The following is a 26,155-nucleotide window of genomic DNA, read 5'->3' as shown; positions in this document are numbered from 1 at the left end:
TATCTCTATCCGTTTATATACTTATCCACACTAATGACCGGAGCAATCTAGCGACGATCACAAAAAGCAACCGTTTTTGCTATCTAGGATTTATCTTGCAAGAGAACGGAGAATTAGATGGAGATCTCAACCATAGAATACAAGCTGGATGGATGAAGTGTAAAAGTGCATCCAGCGTGTTGTGTGACCGTCGTAGGCCACTGAAGCTCAAGGGAAAATTTTATAGGACGGCAATAAGGCCAGCGATGTTGTATGGCACATAATGTTGAGCGGTGAAGCATCAACACGTACACAAAATGGGTGTAGCGGAGATGAGGATGCTTCGTGGGATGGGTGGGCACACGAGAAAGGGTAAGATTGGGAATGAGGATATCCGAGGTAAAGTAGGAGTAGCCGAAATTGAAGGAAAGATGAGAGAAAATCGGTTCCGGTGGTTTGGACATGTGCAAAGAAGGCCTACTGACGCTCCGGTTCAAAAATGTGACTATGGGACAGAGGTTCAGGGCCGAATGGGTAGAGGAAGACCTAGGAAAACTTTGGAAGAGACCCTAAGAAAAGACTTAGAGTACTTGGATTTAACGGAGGAAATGACACAAAATCTAGCGCAATGGCGTTCTAGGATTCATAGGCCGACCCCACTTAGTGGGAAAAGGCTTTGTTGTTGTTGTAGTCCATTTATTCCGCAACCATATCATCTAAGTGGGAAATTATAGTTTTGTTTGCCTATCTTTCGTTTGCTAGAAATGAGGTTTATTGTCCTCTCGTCAATGTAGAGACTTTGAAATTAATTTTGTGGGGCTTCTTGAATACTCGATAAAGTTTTAGACTTTGGTTTGCAGAAGATAGTGGATTTACCTGTTAGAGCAAATGAATTAAACAGAGCACAGACTGCGCGGAATGATGAGTTAAGTCTATCTGATCTCTTAAATCTTGAAATAAAATGGACCTCTAAGCGAGAGAAAATTGAGACTGATCTCCCAAATGAGATCCCCAATCTGCTCAAATTACCAGATTTGGCTGGAGTCAATCTCGACAACTTTTTCTTTGAGGAAAGAAAGATGGTTCTTCGAGTAATTCCGAAGAGTTGTTCGGGTCTAGCACACAGATTGTCGGTAAAGAGAGTTTCCAAGGTCATGAAACTCTTAGGTTGTTTGAGAATGTAAAGCCTTTTGAGACAGTTGTGCAGACTACTGAAGGAGAGAGTGGTGATTCTGGTTGGGCGGCAAGTTTTCAGTTTGCTGCTTCTGAATCACAAGCTTCTGAAACCCTTCCTCTAGCTTCTGAAATCCTTCCTCGAGCTTCTGAAAGCCTCTCTCAAGCTTCTGAAAGCCTCTATCAAGCTTCTGAAAGTCTCTCTCAAGCTTCTGAAAGCCTTCCCCAAGAATCAAAATCCCTTGACGCCTTTGTGGGTTCCACGGTGGATTTTTCTGCCCGCATAGGCACGGTATTTGGATCTGTAGTGGACTCAATGAATGAAAAATCAAACCATAGTGTGACTGGGTCTGCATCCTCCGACTGGTTTCAAGATGATCTGTTGGGCGTTTCCAACTCTGGGTTTTCTGGAGGGCCTGAACGGTTGGAAATCCTTGCTGAGGTGAAGGGTGGAATAGCTGAAAATGTGAATAACTCTTTTCCTGATGGTGTCGATTGGGTTCAAGACAACCAGTTGCAGATCACTAGCAACAAGGATCTTGATGGTAATGTTAGTATACCATGCGTCCAGCCCATGATGAAAGACATTAAAGGTCCAACCCATTATAAAGGATGAATGCTAGAAAATTCTAGCATCTTATCAAATGCCAAGGAACTAGAAAAATCTGGTCCAAATATGCATGTCGGTGGAGTGCATGCATAAGCTAGAAAGTTCTAGCTGTTTGAATAATATTGAGGCTATCATGCAAGCCTAAGTCGATGGGCTTGTGTATAAGTCAGCAAAACTCAATTATAAATAGGGGTGTATGTATGTATCATGAGATGTGAAAAAACGAAGTAAGAGTGTTCCACTCCAAGAGTGAGGGTTATAAGAGTTGTTCCACTTCAAGTTTGAGAGTAAGAGTGTTCCACTACACATTGTGTGTGAGTGAAGTTTAGAGTGATAGAAAGTGTATGTTATACTTTCTTGTATTCATCAAGCATTGTCTTTGGCTTGTACCGACATTCATAACAAGTGGTATCAGAGCCCGGTTGGCTCTTACTACGAGATGGAAGGAAGTGGCACTATGATCAAACTCACCAACTCCAATTGGGTAACATGGAAGCCAAGGATAAAGGACATTCTCTATTGCAAGGATCTGCATGAGCCAATTGAAGGAGATGCCGCTAAATCCGAGAGCATGTCGGATGCCGAGTGGAAGAAGATGAATCACAAGACTATTGGCACAATTAGACAATGGGTGGACGATAGTGTTTTTCACCATGTGTCTAATGAAACCAATGCCCACGAGTTTTGGACGAAGCTTGAGTCATTGTTTGAGAAGAAGACCCCAGCCAAGAAAGCCTTCTTAATCAAAGAGCTCATCAATGTGAAGTACAAGGATGGTTCAAGTGTAGCAGAACACTTGAACAATTTCCAGAATATCATCAACCAGTTGGCTACTATGAAAATGACGATTGAGGACGAGCTACAAGCGCTCTTGTTACTTGGATCCTTGCCAGACAGTTGGGAGACCTTTGTGGTGAGTATAAGTAACTCTGCTTCTAATGGTGTTCTTACTCTTGATAATGTTAAAAATAGCATGCTCAATGAAGAAACAAGGAGAAAGACTTCTGGCACAGATAGCAGCCAAGTATTTGTCACAGAGAACCGCGGAAGAAGCAAGAGTAGAGGGCCTAGAGATCATGGCAGGAGTCCTAGCCGATCCAAGTCAAGGTTCAGGGGTGCATGCCACCATTGTGGCAAAGAAGGCCATATGAAGAAAAATTGTCAAGTTTGGAAGAGAGAGCAAAGGGAATGAAACAATCAGAAGAAAGATGATACTGGCAATACCACCGCTGTCATATGTGGTGATGTACCAGAAATATTGTCTGTTGGTGATTGTCTGCATATAGGTAACTCTAACAGAGACATTGAATGGATCTTTGATAATGGAGCTTCCTTCCATGCTACGTCCAAACGGGAGTTCTTCAGTACATACAAAGAAAGTGACTTTGGCATAGTGAAGATGGGGAATGAAAGCTATTCCAAATTCTTGGAATTGGTGATATTTGCCTAAGAACTAATCTCGGCTGCCAGTTGATGTTGAAAGATGTGAGACATATTCCTGATATACGTCTCAATCTGATATCCATTGGTACCCTTGATCGACAAGGTTATTATCACCATATTGGCAAAGGAAAATTGAAGCTTACTAAAGGCTTAATGGTGGTAGCAAGAGTACGACTTTGTTGTACGTTGTACCGGTCAAATGCCAAGATTTTGAAAGGTGAGTTGAATGCTGTGGAGGACTCATCTCTAGATTTGTGGCATAAGAGGCTAAGCCACATGAGCGAGAAAGGCCTACAAGTTTTGGCAAAGAAGTCTCACATTCCCTTTGCCAAAGGTACGTCGTTAAACTCTTGTGAGCACTGTTTATTCGGAAAACAAAAAAGAATTAGTTTTTCGGTTCCATCTACAAAGAAAGGAAATTTGTTAGATCTTGTTTATTCAGATGTGTGTGGTCCCATGGAAGTTGAGTCACTTGGAAGAAATAAATATTTTGTTACTTATATTGATGATGCTTCACGAAAGGTTTGGGTGTATTTGTTGAAATCCAAAGACCAGGTGTTTCAGACATTCCAGGAGTTCCATGCCATGGTGGAGAGGGAAATTGGGAAACCTCTCAAGTGCCTTCGTAGCTACAACGGCGGTGAGTACACATATTACCAGTTTAGAGAGTATTGTGTGAAACATGGCATACGTCATGAGAAGACAGTTCTTGGAACTCCACAACATAACGGCGTTGCTGAAAGAATGAACCGAACCATCATGGAGAAAGTCAGGTGTATGCTGAGGACTGCAAAGTTATCTAAGCAGTTCTGGGGTGAAGCTGTAAAGACAGCCTGCTATTTGATCAACCGATCTCCATCAGTACCATTAGGTCTTGATGTTCCGGAGAGAGTATGGACTGGTAATGATGTGTCTTACTCTCATCTGAAGGTGTTTGGCTGCAAAGCTTTTGTGCATGTGCCCAAATAGCAGAGATCGAAGTTAGACTACAAAGCTACATCGTGCATCTTTCTTGGTTATGGCGGTGAAGATTTTGGTTACAGATTATGGGACCCATACCAGAAGAAGTTTATCCAAAGTAGAGACGTGGTCTTTTATGAAGATCAAACAATTGGGGATTCGGATAAAGAGACACAACCAGATGGCGCAATCAGAGGAGTTGATCCATTAACTTCAAATGAAGAAAGTCACGATGACATCCCTGAAGCAGCTGCCAATGAAGTGCATGCAGAACCAGATAATGCTGATCAAGGGGAGCCTAGTCAAGAAGAGCAGATTCAAGAAGAACCCAATCAGGGGGAGCCTCCAACCCTGCAAGAGCATGAAGATCAGGTCAGAAGATCCAGCAGAAGTCGAAGACCATCTACCAAGTATTCTTCATCAGAGTATATCATGTTGACTAATTATGGAGAGCCTGAAACTTATGAGGAGGCCAAAGCTCATAATGACAGTGATAAATGGATGAAGGCAATGGAGTTAAAGATGAATTCCTTATTAAAAAATGATACCTATGAGTTGGTGGAGCTTCCAAAGGGCAGAAAAGCATTGAAAAACAAGTGGGTATTCAAATTGAAAAGGGACGACAACATGACAAGGTACAAGGCTCGTTTGGTTGTCAAAGGTTTTGGTCAAAAGAAAGGAGTTGACTTTGATGAGATTTTCTCACCGGTGGTGAAGATGACTTCCATTCGAGTTATCCTTGGTATGGCAGCAAGCATGGATCTTGAGCTCGAGCAGTTAGACGTTAAAACTGTATTTCTCCATGGCAACTTAGAAGAGGAGATATATATGGAGCAACCCAAAGGCTTTGAAGTCAAAGGTAAAGAAACTTTGGTGTGCAAGCTCAAGAAAAGCTTATATGGTCTTAAGCGGGCTCCGAGACAGTGGAATAAGAAGTTCAACTCATTCATGGTGAGTAATGGGTACAAGAGAACTCATGCTAAGTCTTGTGTCTATATCAAACAATTTTCTGGAGGTAAATTCATCATTTTATTGCTTTATGTTGATGACATGTTGATTGTCGGTCAAGATGCTTCTATGATTACAAAGCTCAAAGAAGAGTTATCTAAGTCCTTTGACATGAAGGACTTAGGGCCAGCCAAGCAGATTTTGGGCATGGAGATAATACGTGACAGAAAATCCAAGAAGTTGTGGCTGTCACAAGAAAAGTATGTTGAACGGGTGCTTGAAAGGTTCAACATGAAAGCAGCTAAATCGGTAAGCTCACCTTTAGCCAATCATATCAAGTTGAGCAAAGAGTCGTGTCCAAAAACATATGAAGAAAAGGAGAAAATGGCAGTTGTTCCCTACTCTTCAGCAGTAGGAAGTATCATGTATGCAATGGTGTGCACACGGCCAGATATTGCTCATGCAGTAGGTGTGGTGAGCAGGTTTCTCTCTAATCCAGGGAAGGACCACTGGGAAGCTGTTAAGTGGATTCTCAGATATTTAAAGGGGACTTCTAAGATGTGCTTGTGCTTTGGCGATTCCAAACCAATCTTGGAAGGATTTACAAATGCTAACATGGGAGGTGACCTGGATGGTAGAAAATCTATGTATGGGTACTTGTTTACTTTTGCAGGGGGAGCCGTGTCTTGGCAATCCAAGTTGCAAAAGTCTGTTGCTTTGTCCACAACTGAGGCTGAATACATAGCCGCTACAGAAGCATGCAAGGAGTTATTGTGGCTGAAGCGGTTTCTCCAAGAGTTAGGTTTGAAGCAAAGTGATTATGGCGTTTATTGTGATAGTCAGAATGCTCTGGATTTGAGCAAGAATACTACATATCATTCACGCACCAAGCACATTGATATTCATTATCACTGAATTAGAGACGCTATCGAGAACAAGTTGCTACAGCTGAAGAAGAGTCATACCGATAATAATTCTTCAGACATGTTGACAAAGGTAGTCACAAAATCAAAGTTGGAATTCTGCATTAAGGCTGCTGGGATGGACTCCAGGTAACTTGGAGTCATGATTGGAATTCCTCCCTCATGGACTGGAGGGGGAGATTGTTGGTATACCATGCGTCCAGCCCATGATAAAGACATTAAAGGTCCAACCCATTATAAAGGATGGATGCTAGAAAATTCTAGCATCTTATCAAATGCCAAGGAACTAGAAAAATCTGGTCCAAATATGCATGTCGGTGGAGTGCATGCATAAGCTAGAAAGTTCTAGCTGTTTGAATAATATTGAGGCTGTCATGCAAGCCTAAGTCGATGGGCTTGTGTATAAGTCGGCAAAACTCAATTATAAATAGGGGTGCATGTATGTATCATGAGATGTGAAAAAACAAAGTAAGAGTGTTCCACTCCAAGAGTGAGGGTTATAAGAGTTGTTCCACTTCAAGTTTGAGAGTGAGAGTGTTCCACTACACATTGTGTGTGAGTGAAGTTTAGAGTGATAGAAAATGTGTGTTATACTTTCTTGTATTCATCAAGCATTGTCTTTGGCTTGTACCGACATTCCTAACAGGTAAGACTACTGTGGAGAATGATGATTCGTTTGATGCTTGGAATGATTTCACAAGCTCGAGTAATGCACCAAATCTTGTGGATAGTTCTGTTAAACAAAGTGTTGTGGATTGGGTTCAAGACAACCAATTGCAGACCACTAGCAACAAGGCTCTTGATAATAAGACTACTGATGCGGATGGTGATTCATTCGATGCTTGGAATGATTTTGCTAGCTCCAAGAATGCATCAAATCTTGCAGATAATTCTGTAAAACAAAGTATTAATCAGACGGCAGCTGTTGACCACACTTCAGAAATAAATTTGTTCGGCACTAGCAGCTCCGGTGACTTGGATTTTGGTAGCTTTTTGCAACCAGATTTCTCAGCAGGAGCATTTAACAGTTCCAACAGTTCAACTGAAGTGGACAGAGTGCAGCCAGAGCCTTCTGTATTAGACAGGTGTGTGTATAAGCCAACGTTTATCGGTGCTATTATAGCTGCAGAATCCTGTTTCGAATCACCGTGGAATGCTAATTTGCCGTTTTCAATAATGTAATACGTGAAGCTTCATGGAAAATACTTGTGCTCGTTCTTTAAAGAACCTATGTTAACTCCTTTTTCTGTTGCGTGTTTAGGTTGGCTGATGCAAGCACTAACAACAACAACAACAACAACAACAAAGCCTTTTCCCACTAAGTGGGGAGATGCAAGCACTAACGATGAAAAAAAAAATCTGAAGATGTGGTGGAGGGCGGAGATGTTTCCGGCGTAAGAGCAGGGTCAAAATCTGACGATGTGGAGAGAATAATGTCACAGATGCATGATCTCTCGTCTATGCTCGAAAGCACTCTTTCAATCCCTCCCAAGCAAGACGGATTACATCCACCCTCGAAGGATTGAGACGTAATTTATTTATGTGTTTTTATCATGCAATGTTTGTTGTGCATCATGTAATTCTAGTTTTATATGTTCCATTTGTTCACAATTTTGTATTTTATTCTTTATAATCTTATGTAGAAATCAAAGAAATATATTGGAAGTATTTTCTACACGGCGATTGGAATGCCTGTGATCGGACGGTATGTGTATTTTAACCAAAAGGCAGCAAGTGAATAAAGAATTGAAGAAGAATATGAAATTTTACACACAAAAAAAACAGAGTTGGGAAGGCGGGGTCTGTAGGACAACAGTGTGACCACTCCAAGCATCACAGGGCTGTTAATCACGTTCTGATCGCACGGTCATGGTTCATCCACCAGATTGAGATTCTTGTCTCCTTAAGAATCAAGGATACAGAGGTACAATCTATAGAACAGATCCTGTTCAAGTAACGTAAGAATTGTGAGTACGGAAATGACTATATATAGGCTGTTGTGGTTCCGCGCAGCGTCGATGTGGGACTGATGTTGTTATGCTTTGTATATTTTTGCTGCTCACAAGTCACAACTATCTGCCAAGGTTTTGCCTTCAATTCAACCACATTGAAGCAACTACTACAAAAAAAATCAAGGATTCCAATTCAGAAAGAGTATACCTATTGAGAAAGGAGAAAGCTGTTGATAAAGCTGTAAGGAAGATTATGATGGGTTTGGAAGCAGAGGAAATGAGAAGTAGAGCTTGGGAACTTGCAGAGCAGGCAAAGAGGGCTATTGAGAAAGGAGGATCATCACATTCTGATTTGAATGCCCTAATTGAAAGTGTTGAAATCCCGTGGTTAAAATGTTGGAGCACACATTTGGATGAGGCATTACTTAAAAATTTTAGATGCTTTTTTAATCAAAATGGTCCCTCATATTAGTATAAGTCTTTAATTTGGTCCATAGCAATGAAAATTAATCAATGTAGTCCCTATGTTTGAATTTCCATCACCAATGTGATCCTTCCGTTATACCTTTGTTTGTTTGTTGCTCTGGCATATATATGGGACTATAAACCTAATAAAGCCGTGCCACATGAATTATACAAAATAATTAATTCTTTTAAACTATTTAAGGAGGTGTAGTCAAACTTAAATTTTAGAGAATTTAAATAGATTTTAAAATCCTAGTGTAGTCAACTAAAGAATTTTTAAAATCTATGAAAATCTAGGTGTAGTTAGTCGAGATTTTAATAGTCATTTTTAAAGTTCATCCAATGTAGGTGTATGAAAAAGCTAAAGATTTTGTAGGATTTCATTAAATTATGGATTTTGTGGGATTGGAGAGCAAGAAGTGTATATAACCAAGATCAATTAGAATCCTACCTCACACCTTAAGATTTCAAATCCATGGACCTCTTTGAATGTCTGACTCTCTCTTCCTCCTACTGGCTGCTAGCCACTTTCTTTGTTTTCTTCTTCCTTCATCTCTAAAAATTTTCCTTCAATTTTCGTTGATGGGTCACATCATTTATGGATAGAAATGATATTGGGTTGCATAATCTATCTATGTATAAAGAGAATGGAAAAGGTAAATAGTGATTTTGGTGTCACCAATCTTCAACAAAAAGATTTGGACAAAAATGAACTCAAGACAAAAAACTTCAAATGCATTCCAAAATAATACATCAAATCAGGCAGGGGCATTTTCGTTATTTTAACAGTTTTTTTTAATAATAATAATAATAATAATTATTATTATTATTTTAAATTAGTACCTTACAATAGGCTAGCAATAATGTGATTCAATTTCGCTATTTTTAAACATATTCAAAACATCTTAAGAGGCTTGTAATGCAGGTTATAAAAAAAGTCATTCGCACGCGGATAATAATGTGATTAAATTAGTTGTCAAATGTTTTTTTTTAACAAACTATACTATTTACGCTAAGGGGGAGGGGTAGACTTATCCTCACAATGGGTTGCAGCAATGGTAATTTCTAAACTACTGTGAGACAGTGGCATACTATACCAATTGGGTGTATCGAATATCAAGATGGTGAACTAAAAACTTCTCATCTAAGCCGTTATCTACGCTTAGTTTCTTAAATGTAAGGCATCTTTATTACCAGGTCAACTTTGCACTTTAGAAATAACAGGGTACAGCCTTGCCAGAACGGGCTACTCATTGTAGAGCATGATCATATATAATGTTCAAGATGTAAGAATTTGAGTAGACATAATCATTATTTTGATAGAAGTGTATTGATTAAGTGAATAGAGTTTTGTAACGGTCCGCTACCTCATCAAGGGACATAAAATTGGGTAGACCTTTATTCGAAGAATAATTTGAAGAAAACATGGAATCGGACATAGAATTTTCTACTACCGAATTTTCAACCCCAAAAGAAGAATAATTTGAAGAAAACATACCCATTGATGGATTCAGAAACTTGGAGATTCGCAAAAGGTTGAAGGCTTGATTCTTGAAGCAATATATGCTGCTGCTAATTTGTAAAAGAGAACAAATAGGTTTTTCTCCCCAAATTTGAAGTATTGAACAATCTTTTCTGGCTTTTAAGTTCTTCCACATTCCATGATTGATTGAAAGCATTAAAATTTTTGGAATAAAGTTAGAGTGAGAGACCTTTGAAGTCTTGCATGCTCAAGACCTTTGGAGTCTCCCAGCCAAAATCCCTCAATTGATGCTCAAGACCTTTGGAGTCTCCCAGCCAGAATCCCTCAAGACCCTTGGAGACCTTTCATTCTTTTTATAAAAAAATATAAATAATAAATATTTATATTTTTTATTAAATAATGAAAACGGGGCAGGTTCGGGTACGGGTTCGGGGCGGATACCCCTATAACCATAACCGAACCCGAACCCAAACAATTTACCCAACGGTTACCCATAACCGTAAAAAACCCAAAATTTGATCCCCAAAATTGAACCGTTCGGATCGGTTACCTACGAGGATCGGGTTTGACGGATTAAATTGCCATCCCTAGTGGCACCATTTCTGGCCGAAAATGGTTCCTTATGAGGGGTTTGTAATTCATGGAGGGGTGGAGCCACAACTATCATTCTAAAAGAGTCACCTTCTCAATTCTTGAATTAAAACCTGGACTCCAAGATTGTAAAACAACAGAATGTGTTGATTCCCTTCGAAAATTGTCAAAACATCCAAAAGAGTACAGACGGAACAAATTATGCATATGAATATCATATTTACTTTGTGTTTCATAGTTTGAACCTTCGTTTATGCAATCTCACCGTTGTTTTTGCTTTCTTGTATGCCCTATTTTTCACACAATTCTTACAAATCATGGCAACCAAATCTTATTTTTTGTGTTTCTGGATAATGGGAGGGCGTGCCTATTAAGGATTCAGTAATGTGCTGATGTTTCAGTTCAGCAAGCTCATTTTGTTGTTTTTGTTGGGGGGGGGGGAGAGAGAATATTGTTGTTCGATACCATGTTCATGACACAAGGTAGAGAATGATTGATTCACATATTTATTACCCTTGTCACTTTGGAAGACCATAATGATAGCATAAATATGTTACAAACCATGGCACACAAAGTGTTTAAAGTGATAAAAAAGAAGAAGAAAGGAAATTAGAGTCTAATCCTTGAATAAGTTCAACTTTTGATTAACACCTGGTATAAGATTAAGAATTGAATTTAGTCTCTTGATCCGCTTTACATGTCATCATGCATATTCCATGTCATTTTTACCCATTTTACATTGATTTTATGGTTTTCTTTTTTCCAATTCTAACCTCGTGAACAATAATTGTTTTTATGAGAGATGTTGCAAAATTTATTACTCATTTGAAATTCAAATATTTGCATTTAATTTATTACTCATTTGAGAAATTTTGTAGAATTTATTACTCATTTGATATAAGGTGATGATCCTCTCTCTCCCTCTCACTCTCGATCTCTCTCTCACTCTCTCCCTCTCTCCCTCCTACAAGACAACCAGCCATATTGCTCCATGGTGAGTCGGTGACCACCACTCCTCTCCATAGCATCGGCCAAAGGCTCACATTATCTCCATAAACTCCCTTTCAATCTCCGAAATAAAAACTTGGACTTCATGATTTTTTATTTTGCATCTTCTAGTTTGAATTGCTTCAAAAAAATCTATTAATCTGAATGAAATTTTCCATTTGGTGATTGTTATACCTAATATATGAAGCCTTTTTTTTCTATTTTTCACAACAATAGTGATCTCAACAAGAAGCCTTTTTTTCGTATAGCTACATTATACTTTTGAGAACTATATAGGTACATACATTTTGGTACATGTACTTCATCCAATATTTCGATACATATGTTTCGGTACACATGTTTTGGTACACATGCTTGATACATATATTTCGGTACACATGTTTAGGTACTATATTTCGGTACATTTATATACTTCGGTGCACATACTTTGGTACACATATTTAGGTACAATCATTTTATAATTGTTTGGTATATACTCTTTACTTTGCAACTTGCATAATGATAGACTTTATGTATTTTGTATTTTTTTCTTAACGTTTCATTAATATATTTTTTGTTATGATTTTCCATTCAGGTGTATTTATTAATAGAGGAAGTCAATGATGATGGCAAAAAAGCTGGATCAAATAATCAATGTAGTCCCTATGTTTGTTATTAAAGGGCCTACCACAACCACTTGAATTAAATTATGAGGTATTCATCAATTTCCCCCCTGAACTTGTGACTATTGACCAATTTCCCCCCTTAACTTTAATTTTGGCCAATTTCCCCCCTCAACTCTCATAATTAGTCAATTTCCCCCTCAACTTTAATTTGGCCAATTTTCCCCATCAACTCTCATAATTAGTCAATTTGCACCCTACTGTTAATTTTTTTTTAATTTTCCATCTATTCTTTTTTTTTTTCAATCTTTCTAATAACTTCCAACAAAGTACTAAAATTAACATAAACTCACTTGCATAATATAGGGTAAAATGTACAAAAACATAATACAATTAGTATGTGATATGGGTTGATTATAAGAAAATGTTATGAATCGGGTTTAAAACGTGTAGAAGAAGAAATAATAACAAAAAGACATAATAATCCTAAACTCATGGATCAGACCTATTTCAATAAAATAGGTTATTCTTAATAAGGAGTCTAAAATTATGAATTGATTAGCCATTTTTGCATTAAAGCTCGATTCTCTGCAATTTACTTGAACTTAGCTTTCACTTTTATAAAGAGAATTGTATTCACATACAAAAATGTACGCATCAATCCTTTTCGTTATCAATTTTGTATAGTAAAAAATCAAATAAAATTACTCCATATTGATTTATTATGACTAATAATACTATCTATGATAAATTGTAAAATTCTAAATTTTAATCTATTTGTAATAGGATAAAGATATAGGAAAATGATTAACATACATCTTATTTAGTTTCTTACACACACTTGTTTAATTATGATCAAATTAAAAAATTAATAGTAGGGTGCAAATTGACTAATTATGAGAGTTGAGGGGGGAAATTGGCCAATAGTCACAAGTTGAGGAGAGGAATTGATGAATACCTCTTAAATTATTGAGTGAAATCCAAAAGGCACCAAAAAATGAGGTAAGGATTTTAACTTTATAAGAACGAGTGGTTCTGATGTGTTTTAGATTTGTAGGATCATTTTCGAATGAGATATTAAATACGTCAAATAGAATTAAAAGATATTTAAGATTCTATTTGATACACCGTATAAAATATCAAATAATGTTAATAATATGAAATACGATATTTGACGTCTGTTTGAATTAAATAGACGGATTAAATAATCCGGGCCTACCTTTTATATATACGGTCTTTACCCTCTTCCTTATATCGTCCAAAGCACGGTACAATTTAGTCGAGCTTCTCTTCTTCCTCTCCAGACGGCGATTTCCAAACGCTCTCTCTTCCTCTCCGGACGGCGGTCTCCAAACGCTCTCTCTTCCTCTCCAGACGCACTCCTCTCTCGTCTGAATCCCAGGTTCGTCTTCTCAAATTCTTCTTCTTCGTTTGCATCACAGTTCGTCTTTTCATTTTTCTTCTTCTTCTTCCCAGGTTCCGCTCCTCCCTCTGTTCTTCCCCCTCCTCCTATATTTCTTGCAATTTTATTTCAATTGGTTGAATCTAGTTATTGTTTTCTCTCTGATTATGCAATTGATTATGTAATTTTGTGTTTTAATTATAATTTTCGAATTTTAGGGTTTGCTGTGGGGTCAAATTTGGGGTAGAGTTAGAATTTTCACTACAGAAGCTCACACACTCTCTCTCCTCGCCACTCGCCCCCAAGTTCTGCTGCTTTTTTCCGGCTACCCAAAAACAGCAGCGCTCGCCTGGTACGCCTCTTCGATTTTGGGTATAAAGTTCCCATTTTTATTCATATGGGTTCTTATTTTTGCTATGTATGTTTAAGATTTTGCACCCACCGGGATCAAATTTTGGTCGGTTTTGTGAATTGGGCATCGAGTTTCTGATGCTTTAAGAGAAATGGGTTGTCAGTGATTTTTTGATATTTCAATAGTTGGACTTGCGTGGCTGCATGCGTTTTTTGATTTCTGCTGGGTTTAGCTAACTGGGTTGTGCGGTTAATCTGTTTGTTCTCCAACTTTCTTACGATTTAAGTGCTTTTAGGTGAAGTGCTTCCTGTGCCTATTTGTTCTGTTGGCGGCTTCTCTGCACCAGAGGATTCACCCTTCTTTGTTTCTTTAGCGACCTCTTCATTCGCTTTCTTTGGATCTGAGACATCAAAGCCATTCTTTACAAGATCCTAGAGTCCATGAGAATTTAGTATGGTTTCCATATGAATTCTCTAGAATTCATAGTTGTCACCATTGAAAACTGGAGTGCGAAGCTCTGCAGTACTTGATCTAGCCATATTAGACTTTGAAATTGAGAAATCAGACAAACTTAAAACTCGGATGACCTCAAATACAACTTAAAATGATTCAAGTTTTCTTCCACGGGTTCACGCCCAGTTTAGACGATGAATCTAGGCTCTGAGGCCATGTTAGCATTTAGTAGTGTTTTTGAGCTTTGAAAATGGATTTGAAGCTCAGAGGTATGAAATTTGATATTATTTCGTGTTAATTTTTAATTGAACTTGAAGAATGAGGAATGCATATCTTGCTTGTGATTGGTGATAGTGGGAGTGGGAGGAATGAGGAATGCATATCTTGCTTGTGATTGGTGATAGTGGGAGTGGGAGTGTGCTTCCTGTGCCTATTTGATTGGGTGTTGAAGTATTGCTTTGTTATGATTTCCTTTTGGTCTGGCATTCTGTTGATTGGGTGTTGAAGTATTGCTTTGTTTTGGTTTCGTTTAGCAGTTGTGGTTTACTGAATAGAATTGTTGATTGGGTGTTGAAGTATTGCTCTGTTGATTGGGTGTTGAATAGAATTGTTCTGGTTTTGTCTAGCCAAGATGTTATCCTGACCCGTTTAACTGTGTTTCTCTGCTTGCTCTTATCCTTCCTGCTACTGTTTTTTCTTGCTGCTGATGCAGTTTTTATCTGCTGGTGTGGTTTTCTTCTGTTGCTCTTGACTGTTAGGCTTTCTTCTGTTGCTCCTGGTGTGGTTTTCTTCTGTCCGCCTGAGTTGCCTAGTTATCATTTCACCAAAGTTTTCAAGAAAAAAGAACAAAAAAAAATGCACATTGTTTTTTTAGTTTGAAAAATATTAAATTTGTGACTTATTTTTTGTGTGTAACTTTACACCGTGTGAAAGTAAAAGTCATGATGACTTTTGTTTCAAACAAAAATTCAGAGTAGCCGACACTCTCAATTGGAAAAGAAGAAAAAGCTGTTGGCATTTATTCGAATTTGTAAAGTAATTGCCTTTTAGAAAAAAAAGTGTGTGAGTGAGAAATAGAGAAGAAAGGGAGAGCTGTTACTGTTCTGGTTTTTATCACTTACTATTAAATTATAAGGAAAACTTGAAAAGAGTTTGAAAACTTTGAGTTTTAATGATAATGACAAAATAAAAGGTAAATTGAATAGTATAATGATTGACTTTTTAGTATAAAAATGTGGTTTTTCGTTAAAGTGAACATTTAACAGTACCGAGAGTTTTTTGTTAAAGTTCCCATATATGCACAATTGATTATATGCTATCTTATTGTGTATGTAATTATAGGAATGGAAAGTGAACAAAGTAGTTAACCAAAAGGAAGTAGAAGGGTTTGGAAACAATACGAAGAAGATGCATTGCTGTCCATACTTGAGGAGGCAGTTGTTAAGAATTTGCGATGTGATAATGGTTGTTTCAAACCTAGAACAATGGCTCAATTTGAAGCAGCTATTAATTTGAAATGTCCTAATGCCAATATAAAGCAGTTCCACATATTGAGTCCAAAATGAGGAGGTGGAAAAAAGATTATGCAATAGGTTATGACATGGTAAATAAAACTGGTTTTGCATGGAATGATGTACGAAAATGTATTGAGGTTGATAGCACTACTAAAGTATGGCAATCCTATGTGAAGGTAATTTTCTAACATAATACTAGATTGAGAGGACAAATCAAGGTGCTGAGTATTCTTTTTGAAAAGCCATAGAATGAGAGGACATTCTTGTCTTTGGATGGTGCAATGAAAATAGTCTTCGTACTCATGTTACTTGGACAAAGTAACCACCTCCAAAATGAGGAGGTGGAAAAAAGATTATGCAATAGTTTATGAAATGGTAAATAAAACTGGTTTTGCATGGAATGATGTACGAAAATGGATTGAGGTTGATAGCACTACTAAAGTATGGCAATCCTATGTGAAGGTAATTTTCTAACATAATACTAGATTGAGAGGACAAATCAAGGTGCTGAATATTCTTTTTGAAAAGCCATAGAATGAGAGGACATTCTTGTCTTTGGATGGTGCAATGAAAATAGTCTTCGTACTCATGTTACTTGGACAAAGTAACCACAATTGACATTTCAAACCAACAACAATATATTTTGTTAAAAGTAGCATGCATAGCATGTATATATTGAGTACTTGGACAAATTGCTTCTTATTGAAAGCAAAGCAGCAGCATGCATATATTTTGGCTATCTAGACAAACCGTTTCTTACTAAAACCAACTTGCATTTGTATATTTTATGAACTTGGATATGTAGTTGGATTAATCTATATAACGTAACGACTGTAGTTGTTTTTTGTGAACCTTCTTTTATGTTATGGGAAAATATTTTGAATTTGATGTATGGCATTTACTATTTTTTTTTGTTATTTGAAAATTTGTGTGGTTTTCAATAGGTTAAGTTCAACAAACAAAGAAAGATTTGTCAAATCTCTTTTCCCCTTGTCCTATCCGGTTCAGTACCAAACACAGTATAAATAATACGGTCATTAGTCCGATACTGTGCTAAGCCATTGAACTTTTCATAAAGTGTTCGAAGCTGCTACGGTGTCGTTTGGCACTGGGAGATGATAACAATGTTTGTTAGGCTTAGTTTAGAAGTGCTTTTAAAATGATTGAAAATGCTTGAAATGGAAATATTATGGAAATATTTTTGAAACTTATCTCTTGTAAAAATTCATGTGGATTTAAAAAAATACATTTAAGTGCTTCCTGCAAGAAGCACATGTTTAGTGTTTCTTTTAAAAAACACTTAAAATGTTTTTGAAACTCAAAATAAATTTCACAAAAAACGATTTCACTCAATTCAAAAGTATTTCTAAGCGAATTCTTAAACTTCTAGTATTCGATTACATGATGATGTAGAGAATATTGAATTTAATTAATTTTCTCTTGCAGCCAAAATTAGCACATGATTTTGTTGGCCGTAGACTGAACTTCTTGCGTCTTGACTTTTGACTAGTTGCATTGACTCAGTTCCCTCTTTGTAAGTTCTTTTCTTTCCTACCTTCAATTATTCAGTATAAATTGCAGTCCCCCAAGGACTCTTCACTTCACCAACACACTTTCAACTTCTCTCCCTCTTAATTACTTCTACCATAAGTTAATCTCCTTTTATTTTCTTAATCTCTTGGATTCTGCTGAAATATTTGAAGTTTTGGATTCAACTTCTTGCTTTCAGATCTGTCGAGCTCCACAGAAAAATGAAGGTAATTAGGGTTTCTCTTTCTGCAGACAACTTTTTTATGTGATTCTTTTACATAAAAGATATGCATGCATAACTGATGTTGCTACTTTTGGGTAAACCCAAAACTAGAACCTTTTGAAAATCTTGAATACCCTGCACTTTTTTACACTAATTTGTCGACACTTGGTTCTGAATTTTGATCGTTGCTTATATTTCTGACTATAATTTGTTTTGTTTCATGACAGAAAGTAGTGTTGAAATTGGAATTATACGACGAGAAGGGTAAGAAGAAAGCCATGAGGGCCATCTCGGGGCTTGAAGGTATAATTCCATGGCCATACTACTCTCCTTTTCAACATATTACTCCGATTTCAATAGTTTCGAATTAGCAGACCTTAGAACAGTTTGTTGGTCTGCACTCAAGTTCGAATCCACATCTATTGAGTGACAAACTAATTTAATTTTGTTAATGGAATTTCCTTTTGCAGGGCTTGATTCATGTTCAATGGATATGAAGGACAAGAAACTGACGGTCACAGGGGACATAGATCCAGTGGAATTGGTGGGTAGATTGAGGAAGCTTTGCCCGGCGGAGATAGTCTCGGTCGGACCGGCAAAGCAGGAGGAGAAGAAAATGGAGCCAAAGGAGGAGCCGAAGAAGAAAGATCCAAAGGACGAAATGGCTGAGGTTATGAAGGCCTACCAAGCTCACTATCCTCCAATGCCTTCATATTATTACGTAAAAAGTTCAGAAGAGGATCCCCATACATGTGTCATTTGCTAAATGGTTGGTAAAATTAAGTTGATATGGTGTTCTTCAAGAAGAGAAATCATAGGTACAGTGGGTAAAATCGCATAGAAGTTTGGGTAATAAAATGGGTTGGTGTTAGTTTTCTATGATCTAGAAGTCTCTGGTATGTCCCTTCGGGGACATCCGATAAAATTGGAACGATACAAAGACGAGAAGTCTTTCTGGTATTTCTGGTGTGCTACTTTGTATTTTTGTTTATATTTTTTATGTGGTATTTACTCAGATAATCAATGAATGAAAATCAGCTTTTTTTAGTGCACGATTCTTGTTTGATCACTCGTTGATTTTGTATTTTGCCAAATAAACTCTGCAATGGTCATCCACCAAAAATTTCTACGGATGTCGAGCATGCAAATGCTGCATTTGCTTGAATATATGGCATGATGTTGTTACAGGTGCTCCTTGCATCCATAATTTCAGCATGCAAAATGCTGCATTTGCTTGAATATATGGCATGATGTTGTTCCAGTTGCTCCTTGCTTCCATAATTTCTGCAACGGATGCTTCTCTGAGTGGTTAAAGAGATCACAGGAGAAACGTTCAAGTGTACTATATACCCAGTGTCGAGCAGCTGTACAGTTTGTTGGAAGAAATCACTTCCTGCTTAACGTTGTGGAGGAAATACTAAAAGTGGATTCTTCACTGAAATGCTCCAACGATGAAGTGGCAATTTCTTTTATGCAACAGTACGATTAATCTTTATCTTAAACTCTGAAAAAACATCTTTGCGGAAAAAGGGCTCGCTCCCAAGTGGATGAAGAAGATGATAATGCGTCTAATCCATGCCCTCAATGTGGTAATGAAATATGGTGGGTTTCGCTGCAATCAACCCACTATCCATCTGCAATGTCAAGCATGCGGAGGAATGATGCCTTCGCGCACCAATAACAGTGTACCTCAACACTGTTTAGGATGTGATGAGGCATTTTGTGGTACATATTGGCATGCACAAGGGGTTGCACAAAGTGATTCTCACCGTGTGTGCAGTCGCGAGACTTTCAAACCAATCTCAGAACGGACCATCTCTAGAATCCCTACTTCAGCGCATGAAAACAATCGACATGAACAAGTTATCACTGAGAAGCGTATTGCACAGTTGGGGAGAACATTGCAGGATGTCATTGCAGAATGGCTTGCAAAGTTGAACAACAAAGAAATTGATCGAACGAGGATGCCGCTGAATCATGTTGAGGCAATAACTTCTAGGACACCTACGTGCAATTACTGTTATGAGAAGCTGATCTCCTTCCTCTTGTAGTTGTTTCGGATTTCGATTCCCAAATTTCATCTACCCAGCATCAAACGGAAAATTGCTGGTATGGATATGCATGTCGGACACAGCACCATAATGAAGAACGTGCTCGTAAAAGAAGTCATGTGTGCCAGCCAACTAGGGGTACTTATATGTAGATCTTCTTTCTCTTGTTTCCTCTGTTTTGAGAATTAGAAATTTATTACAAGCTTATCTTCTCTGGTACTACTGAGATTTTCTGGCAGCCAACATTTATGCATAAGAGTTGTTTACTTTTGTTTGCTCATAAGTTTCGCGTACATATCATTGCAAGACTCAAAACCTACACATGCGAAGCAACTTGAAAACTTTTGTAGCTCTGTGCATCCCTGAGGGCATGATGAAGTGGTAATCATTTCATAAGACATGATTAATGGATATGATCATCTTGCAATACTAATTAAACAAGTCGAATTTAGACCGGTTGAGATCGATTAGTAAACAACAGAGGGTTTTCAATACTCTGGTCTTACAACATTAATGCATGATCATAGATTCACAGGTCCACAGAAATGAAATCGTCATCCATATTTTACAAACCAAACGTTTAAGTTCAAATTCCACAAAGTACCAAAATCTACCTCTCCTTGGACATAATTTCGAAACAAACTTGAAAAAGGAAATTTGGAAACTAGAGCTCATAAACTTGTTGAAGCTCCTTTTTCACTGAAGACTAGTTCGATACAATAAACTGTCGTATAATATAACCACCATAAAACACAGTAAGAAAAGAGGGAAAGTAGAACCAACACTCAAACAATTCCACTCCATTTAACCCATCAGTTTCAAGCCTTCTGAGAGATGGTAGCTGTGCCAATGCTGCCAATGAAAAACAATATTCACAATCCACAGGTCCAAGAATAACAAGATGAGAGAACGAACAAGTCATCTCCTAACCGATTTGGAAATTTTGCACCTCCGTATCTTTCTATCACAAATACTTTCAAGTTTATATGGGACATGAGTACCTGTAAAATTTGTTATTACGTGAATACTAACATTTGAAACATGTTTATAATTTAAAATTTACATAGCCAGATCGTAAATAAACATATAAACGCACATTGACGAAATAGGTACCATTGCAAATCATATCTTTCGGTAATCAATCCTTATGTTCGGGATGTGAGAAATCTTGGGCCAATCTTCTCCCATGTCTGGTAATCATATCTTTCGATAAGCCTTCTCAAATCGGTGGGCAACTCAGCTGGATATCTACAATCTGACACCAACAACGTTTGTAAATTATACAAACTGCATACCGTGTCTGGTAATTTCTTTATTGGATTCTCACTCAAGTTGAGTTACCGTAGATGCTTCAAGTTGCTAATCGAATCAGGCAACTCCCAGATACAATACCCACGTAGTTTGAGAACTCTTAAACACTGTAGCACTAAAAGGAGATCAAGTCGTACTGTCGACGGAATATAGCTTTCAAGAATGAAGGTGCGCAAATACTTAGCTTCATAAATAGTGTCAAATCTCTCAAAATGAACAATAGGTGAATATTACATATAAGAAAAATGACGACCCTTTCTCACAACATCCAATGAGAAGTCGTGGTCTTCTAATCTAATGCAAAATTCTCCAGATACGTAAGTCGCCAAATCATGCATCAGATCATGCATGATGAAACAATCATTCGAAGACAAGTATTGAAAAAATGACCGTGAGATTAGATCATCAAAGTATTTCTCTCCAACATCTTCCAACCTAGTCTTCTTTTGGGGTTGTAACTTTGGCCATCCACAACAAAATTAATTTAGACTTCTGAAATACATTATCTTTGGGAAATATCGAACAATAAGCAAAACAACACTTCAGCACTGAAGACCAGTACTGGTAGCTTAGCCATAGAGCTGGCAGAATTTCAATCTTTGCATCTGACAACTCCCATATGTCACTTTTTAGCACATTTTCCCATTCCTCCACATTTGGTTCAGAGCGTAAAAGACCACCGAGAGATTTTGCAGCTAAGGGGGGCCTTTACACTTGCTAACAATTTGTCTTCCAATTACCTCAAGATTTGGATCTACAATAACACTTGCATCTTTGAAGGCATGTTTTGCAAATAAAGACCAACAGTCTTCCTCAAGTAAGTGCTCTAAATAGTGGGTTTGAAGAGTACCCATCGTAGATGCAACACCAACATTCCGTGCGGTGACAATGATCTTACTTCCATGAGCTCCAGACTCGAAGGGGAGTTTTAAGGAATCCCAAATATTGTAATTCTCGTTCCAAACATCATCAAGAACAAAAAGAAACTTCTTCCCCGCCAAAGCATCTTTGAGTTTAACTTGAAGCTGGTTTAGGTCTTTGGTATGACAGGTTTGAGAAGTGACTGAGGCATAAATTGTTTGTGTGATCTTAACAACGTCAAATTCATCAGAAACACAAACCCATGCCTGGAGCTCAAAATGCTGCTTCACTCTATCATCATTGTACAAGAGCTGAGCAAGGGTGGTCTTTCCGATCCCACCTATGTCCACAATGGGAATAATGCCAATCTTACTACAAGTGACATCTTTTGATAGCAACAATTGAATGATGGTTTCCTTCTTATGATCTCTTCCATACACATCAGAGCCTTCTACTAAAGAAGTTGAAAGCAATGTTTGTGAGATTCTGTGTCTACTACCTCTTTTCAAATCAAGGGCATCTTTCTGTTCTACAATGAAGCTTAGCCTCTCAAGAATTTCCTCTATCTTGCTGTCTAAAGACTCATAAAAAACATGCAAAGAAGCAGAGATGAGGTCTTGTACCTTGCTTGTGCTACTTCCAAATTCAGCTTCAATTTTTCGCCTCAACGCTTCTGTCTTGATCTAGTCCAGTAGGTCCTCAGCATCAAGGACTGCCTCTTTAAGCTCGTGCAGCCACAGCCTCACATGTGGGTTACGTAATTGCTTTTGCTCGGCATCATCATAAACAGCATGACAGACGTCAACTTGATCCTCAACTTCTTCAGCAACCCATCAGTCAGTTTCTTTCCTCAGATGAAGTTCTTGACCTCCTGAGAATCCAATTTCACAAATACTTGCTGGAAGAAACCCGAGAGAGCAGCTCCACCTACCAACTCCAAAGCCATGATCGATCTCTTCTTTGCAAATGGAAATTTTGTGACACATTTGAGAGAATGTATCACAACTAATCAAAGACGCATAAGAATCTGGTCTTATCCGCGTAGACTTAAAAGGTGATGACTTCTTTAGAAATAGAAGTGTATTACAAATCTACAACACATGACAGCCACTCGTTCTATAAAGCAAAAATCTTTACCTAATTTTTTGGGAGTAATTTTATTTCTACCATATTTTTATACCATATTTCTATATCACTATTTGATTTGAATAATAACCACATCATTTAAAAAATTTACAAAACTCAAGAAAAAGAAGGAGAAAGACTCATCGTATACCACAATTATCATTTGATTAACTAGTTTTTCAAAATTATTAGTTTATTAAATAATGAAATAAATTTAAAAATTTGATTAATTCAAATGATGTGGCTGTCCACATCAAATGTCATCTAAGGTGGTATGAAAATCTGGTAAAAAAATCTGGTATGAATAACAATACTCATTTTTTGATGCTTTTTGGATTTCACTTGTGGTGGTCGGCCCTTTAATGCTGCGGGCCCAGTCCAGCATCATTGGCAACATCCCCATTAACAAAAACTGGCACAGCCTTTGCTCCTGTTCAGCCCAATTTTCTGCCCAATTTTTCTCAGCCCAGCTTGCCCGCTCCGAGACCCTCCTTGGCGCCATAACTGCAATACATTCCAGCATATCCAGACCTTCCCGCACAGGTACTGTGGGCCTGATCAGGCCGCACCCTTTGCTGGAACCCAGTTCGAGCAGCAGCCTGAGTGCCTGACCCACTTTGGCATCCCGACACTAGTGTTACACATCACATGACGAGTCGATCGTCTATGCGGGTCCTTCTCCTTCTAATGTTTATTTGGGTAGGCAATACAATGTACATTACCCACATCCGCACCCTTCCTCTTTCTCTTGATTCCTTTAATTTTCATCCTTGCATTGCCTTTTTTCTTCCTGATCTTTGTAATTTTTTTTTCTTGCTTGTTTCACCCATGATAATTTAATCTTCTTTGTTCTTACTCCTCACTTTTATCAAACCTATAACCTACTCACCGGCTAGGGCCGTCTCTGAAATTTTGAGGACCCTGAGCAAAATTTATAAAAGGATCCCTTTTTAAGATATATTTTTTTAAAGTATGACAATATATTGGTACTAAAAAATAATAATTTAAATCAAAGCAACATTTATGACTCACTGATTGTAAGTTTACAAGTGTCAATAAATAAGTAAAAAGAGTTACAAACATAACCTTCACTAAATAATAAAAAACAGTTCAATCTTAAGCAATCAAATAAAGAAAAGAAAAAAAGCTTCAAAAACTCTAACTTTAGAGTTTCACTTGAATATATAGAATTATTATATAATTAATAAAATTGAAAAGAAAATTGTTTTTTAAGGTGTTGCTATTAGCACTCCTAATATCTCATTGTACACTCCAAATTTTTATATTTAGAAAGAAAAAAAAATTTACACTTATAAAAGTGCACTATAAAGTTTTAAAGTGCTAATAAAAGTATTTTTTTAATATATAACATTATTACATATAAATATAAGATACCAAAAATTTTTGGGGAACCTGTACGATTGCACCTTTCGCTCCCTCTCAACGCCGCCTTTGTCATCGGCATGTTACTTTTCAGGCTCCCTGTAAAGATGAGCTTTATCATTTGTCTCTTTTTTCCACATCTCTGAGGTTTTTTTTACCACTTTAAACACTTTGTTGCCATGGTTTGTAACATGGTATCATTCTCTACCTTGTATTCTACGAATGTAACAAACATAAAGATTTGCAAGAATTAAGAAATACGCATTGGCCTCATTCCACCCAAACATAGAAGACACATGAAACTTGAAATGAAAAGGTTTGTCCAAATCTACTAATACTATTACACTAATGCGGCATTACTACTCACCATCACCATCAACCATCTCATTCGAAGCTTTTTTTCTCACAAATCCCCTTCGTTTCACCCTGAATTTGCACAAAGAAAAAACCAAAATTCTAGAAGTTCAACAACCATGAGAATGAGACTTAATACATTATTGTTGAAACTCTTCACTTTTATAAAAGAAAATTGGTGTTTTGGTTTTGAATTGTGATGATATTGTTGTTTTGATTTTTGAATTAGAAGTCCAATGAAATTGATATCTAAATTTGACAGAAAGAATTGTTATTGGCACTCCAATTAGTAAAAAAATTACACTTGGAAGGAGTGTATTATGTTAATTTTGGAGTGCTAATAACAATTTTCTTGACAAATGTGGAACATCAGTTTTATTACCAACTTGTACGTAAAAATTAAGCACGTTAAATGATATTCTACCTTAGCAGCGTAGAGGATGTTCTACTCTAAGGGAAGATAAGGTTGAGCTAAGCCACACAATGTGTAATCGTTAAATAGGCATTTATCTCAACAAATATATAACGTCTTCGTCATCTATGCCTAAAATCTCTTACTTACAAATGAATAAAAATATCTCTAAACTGTAATAGTAGTCGGTAACTCATACACCAACTTTAAAGAACTGTTAATTTCATAAACCAAACCTTCTATTTTGTTGCAAGGGATCAATGCTCTCATTTACTATTATCTTCACATGTACTCACAATAAAATTCATTTATTCATTACTGTGTATCAAAACCTTACATTACGAAAATAAATGATTTAGATTACGAGTGAAAGTAGTCGATGGTTCTAGTAATTAGAATCTTTATCTTCACCTCACTGTATTTTTGATTTAAAAAATACCCCTTATGTAACATCCCACATCGTCCAGGGGAGTGATCCTTAAATGTATATTCCCATTCCTACCTAGCACGAGGCATTTTGGGAGCTCACTGGCTTCGGGTTCCATAGGAACTCCAAAGTTAAGCGAGAAGGGGGCCAGAGCATTCCCATGATTGGTGACCCACTGGGAAGTTGCTTGTGAGTTCCTAGAAACAAAACCGTGAGGGCATGGTCGAGGCCTAAAACGGACAATATCGTGCTACGGTGGTGGAGCGGGCCTGGGAAGTGATCCACCTCGGGTCGGGATGTGACAAATTGGTATCAGAGCCAATCCCTTGCCCAAAGTGTGCCGACGAGGAAGTCGGGCCCCTAAGGGGGGTGAATTGCAACATCCCACATCGCCCAGGGGAGTGATCCTTAAATGTATATTCCCATCCCTACCTAGCACGAGGTTTTTTGGAAGCTCACTGACTTCGCATTCCGTAGGAACTCCGAAGTTAAGCGAGAAGGAGGCCAGAGCACTTCAATGATGGGTGACCCACTGTGAAGTTACTCGTGAGTTCCCAGAAACAAAACCGTGAGGGTGTGGTCGGGGCCCAAAGCGGACAATATCGTGTTACGATGGTGGA

General features: G+C 37.6%; 2 protein-coding genes, 1 long non-coding RNA gene and 2 pseudogenes across 10 annotated transcripts in view; 3 read left to right on the top strand and 2 right to left on the bottom strand.

The window, feature by feature from the left end:
• LOC126612322 (condensin complex subunit 2-like) overlaps positions 1-26,155 on the top strand; it is a 93,120-nt gene that overhangs the window by 36,666 nt on the left and 30,299 nt on the right. The window lies entirely within an intron of this gene.
• On the top strand, positions 7,680-8,552 carry LOC126612340 (uncharacterized). The gene is made up of 2 exons (XR_007619004.1): positions 7,680-7,960; positions 8,050-8,552. It is a non-coding gene; the product is annotated as an uncharacterized LOC126612340 (long non-coding RNA).
• LOC126612751 (small nucleolar RNA U3) lies at positions 7,836-7,996 on the bottom strand (annotated as a pseudogene).
• Positions 13,375-18,663, top strand: LOC126612332 (heavy metal-associated isoprenylated plant protein 39-like). Of its 6 annotated transcripts, none has more exons than XM_050280727.1 (6): positions 13,375-13,539; positions 13,758-13,891; positions 17,305-17,392; positions 17,588-17,615; positions 17,839-17,914; positions 18,082-18,663. In XM_050280727.1, the coding sequence occupies exons 4-6, from the start codon at positions 17,610-17,612 to the stop codon at positions 18,375-18,377; spliced, it is 378 nt and encodes a 125-aa protein (XP_050136684.1). In that variant the 5' UTR covers positions 13,375-13,539; positions 13,758-13,891; positions 17,305-17,392; positions 17,588-17,609; the 3' UTR covers positions 18,378-18,663. The 6 variants fall into 6 exon arrangements, with proteins under 6 accessions (XP_050136684.1, XP_050136686.1, XP_050136687.1 ...); XM_050280729.1 differs by having other exon boundaries at positions 17,562-17,615; XM_050280730.1 differs by having other exon boundaries at positions 13,758-13,911.
• On the bottom strand, positions 20,130-22,902 carry LOC126612313 (putative disease resistance RPP13-like protein 1; annotated as a pseudogene).

Source organism: Malus sylvestris, chromosome 17 (assembly GCF_916048215.2).
Source record: "Malus sylvestris chromosome 17, drMalSylv7.2, whole genome shotgun sequence".
Taxonomy (NCBI): Eukaryota; Viridiplantae; Streptophyta; class Magnoliopsida; order Rosales; family Rosaceae; genus Malus; species Malus sylvestris.
Note: the sequence above shows the minus strand (reverse complement) of the source record. Positions and strands in the feature narration are given on the sequence as shown.

What these genes read in the sequence shown, in the direction of transcription:
- LOC126612332 (XM_050280727.1), top strand. An exon ending in GGCCATCTCGGGGCTTGAAG is followed by an intron (nt 17,915 to 18,081) that starts GTATAATTCCAT and finishes TTCCTTTTGCAG; the next exon opens with GGCTTGATTCATGTTCAATG.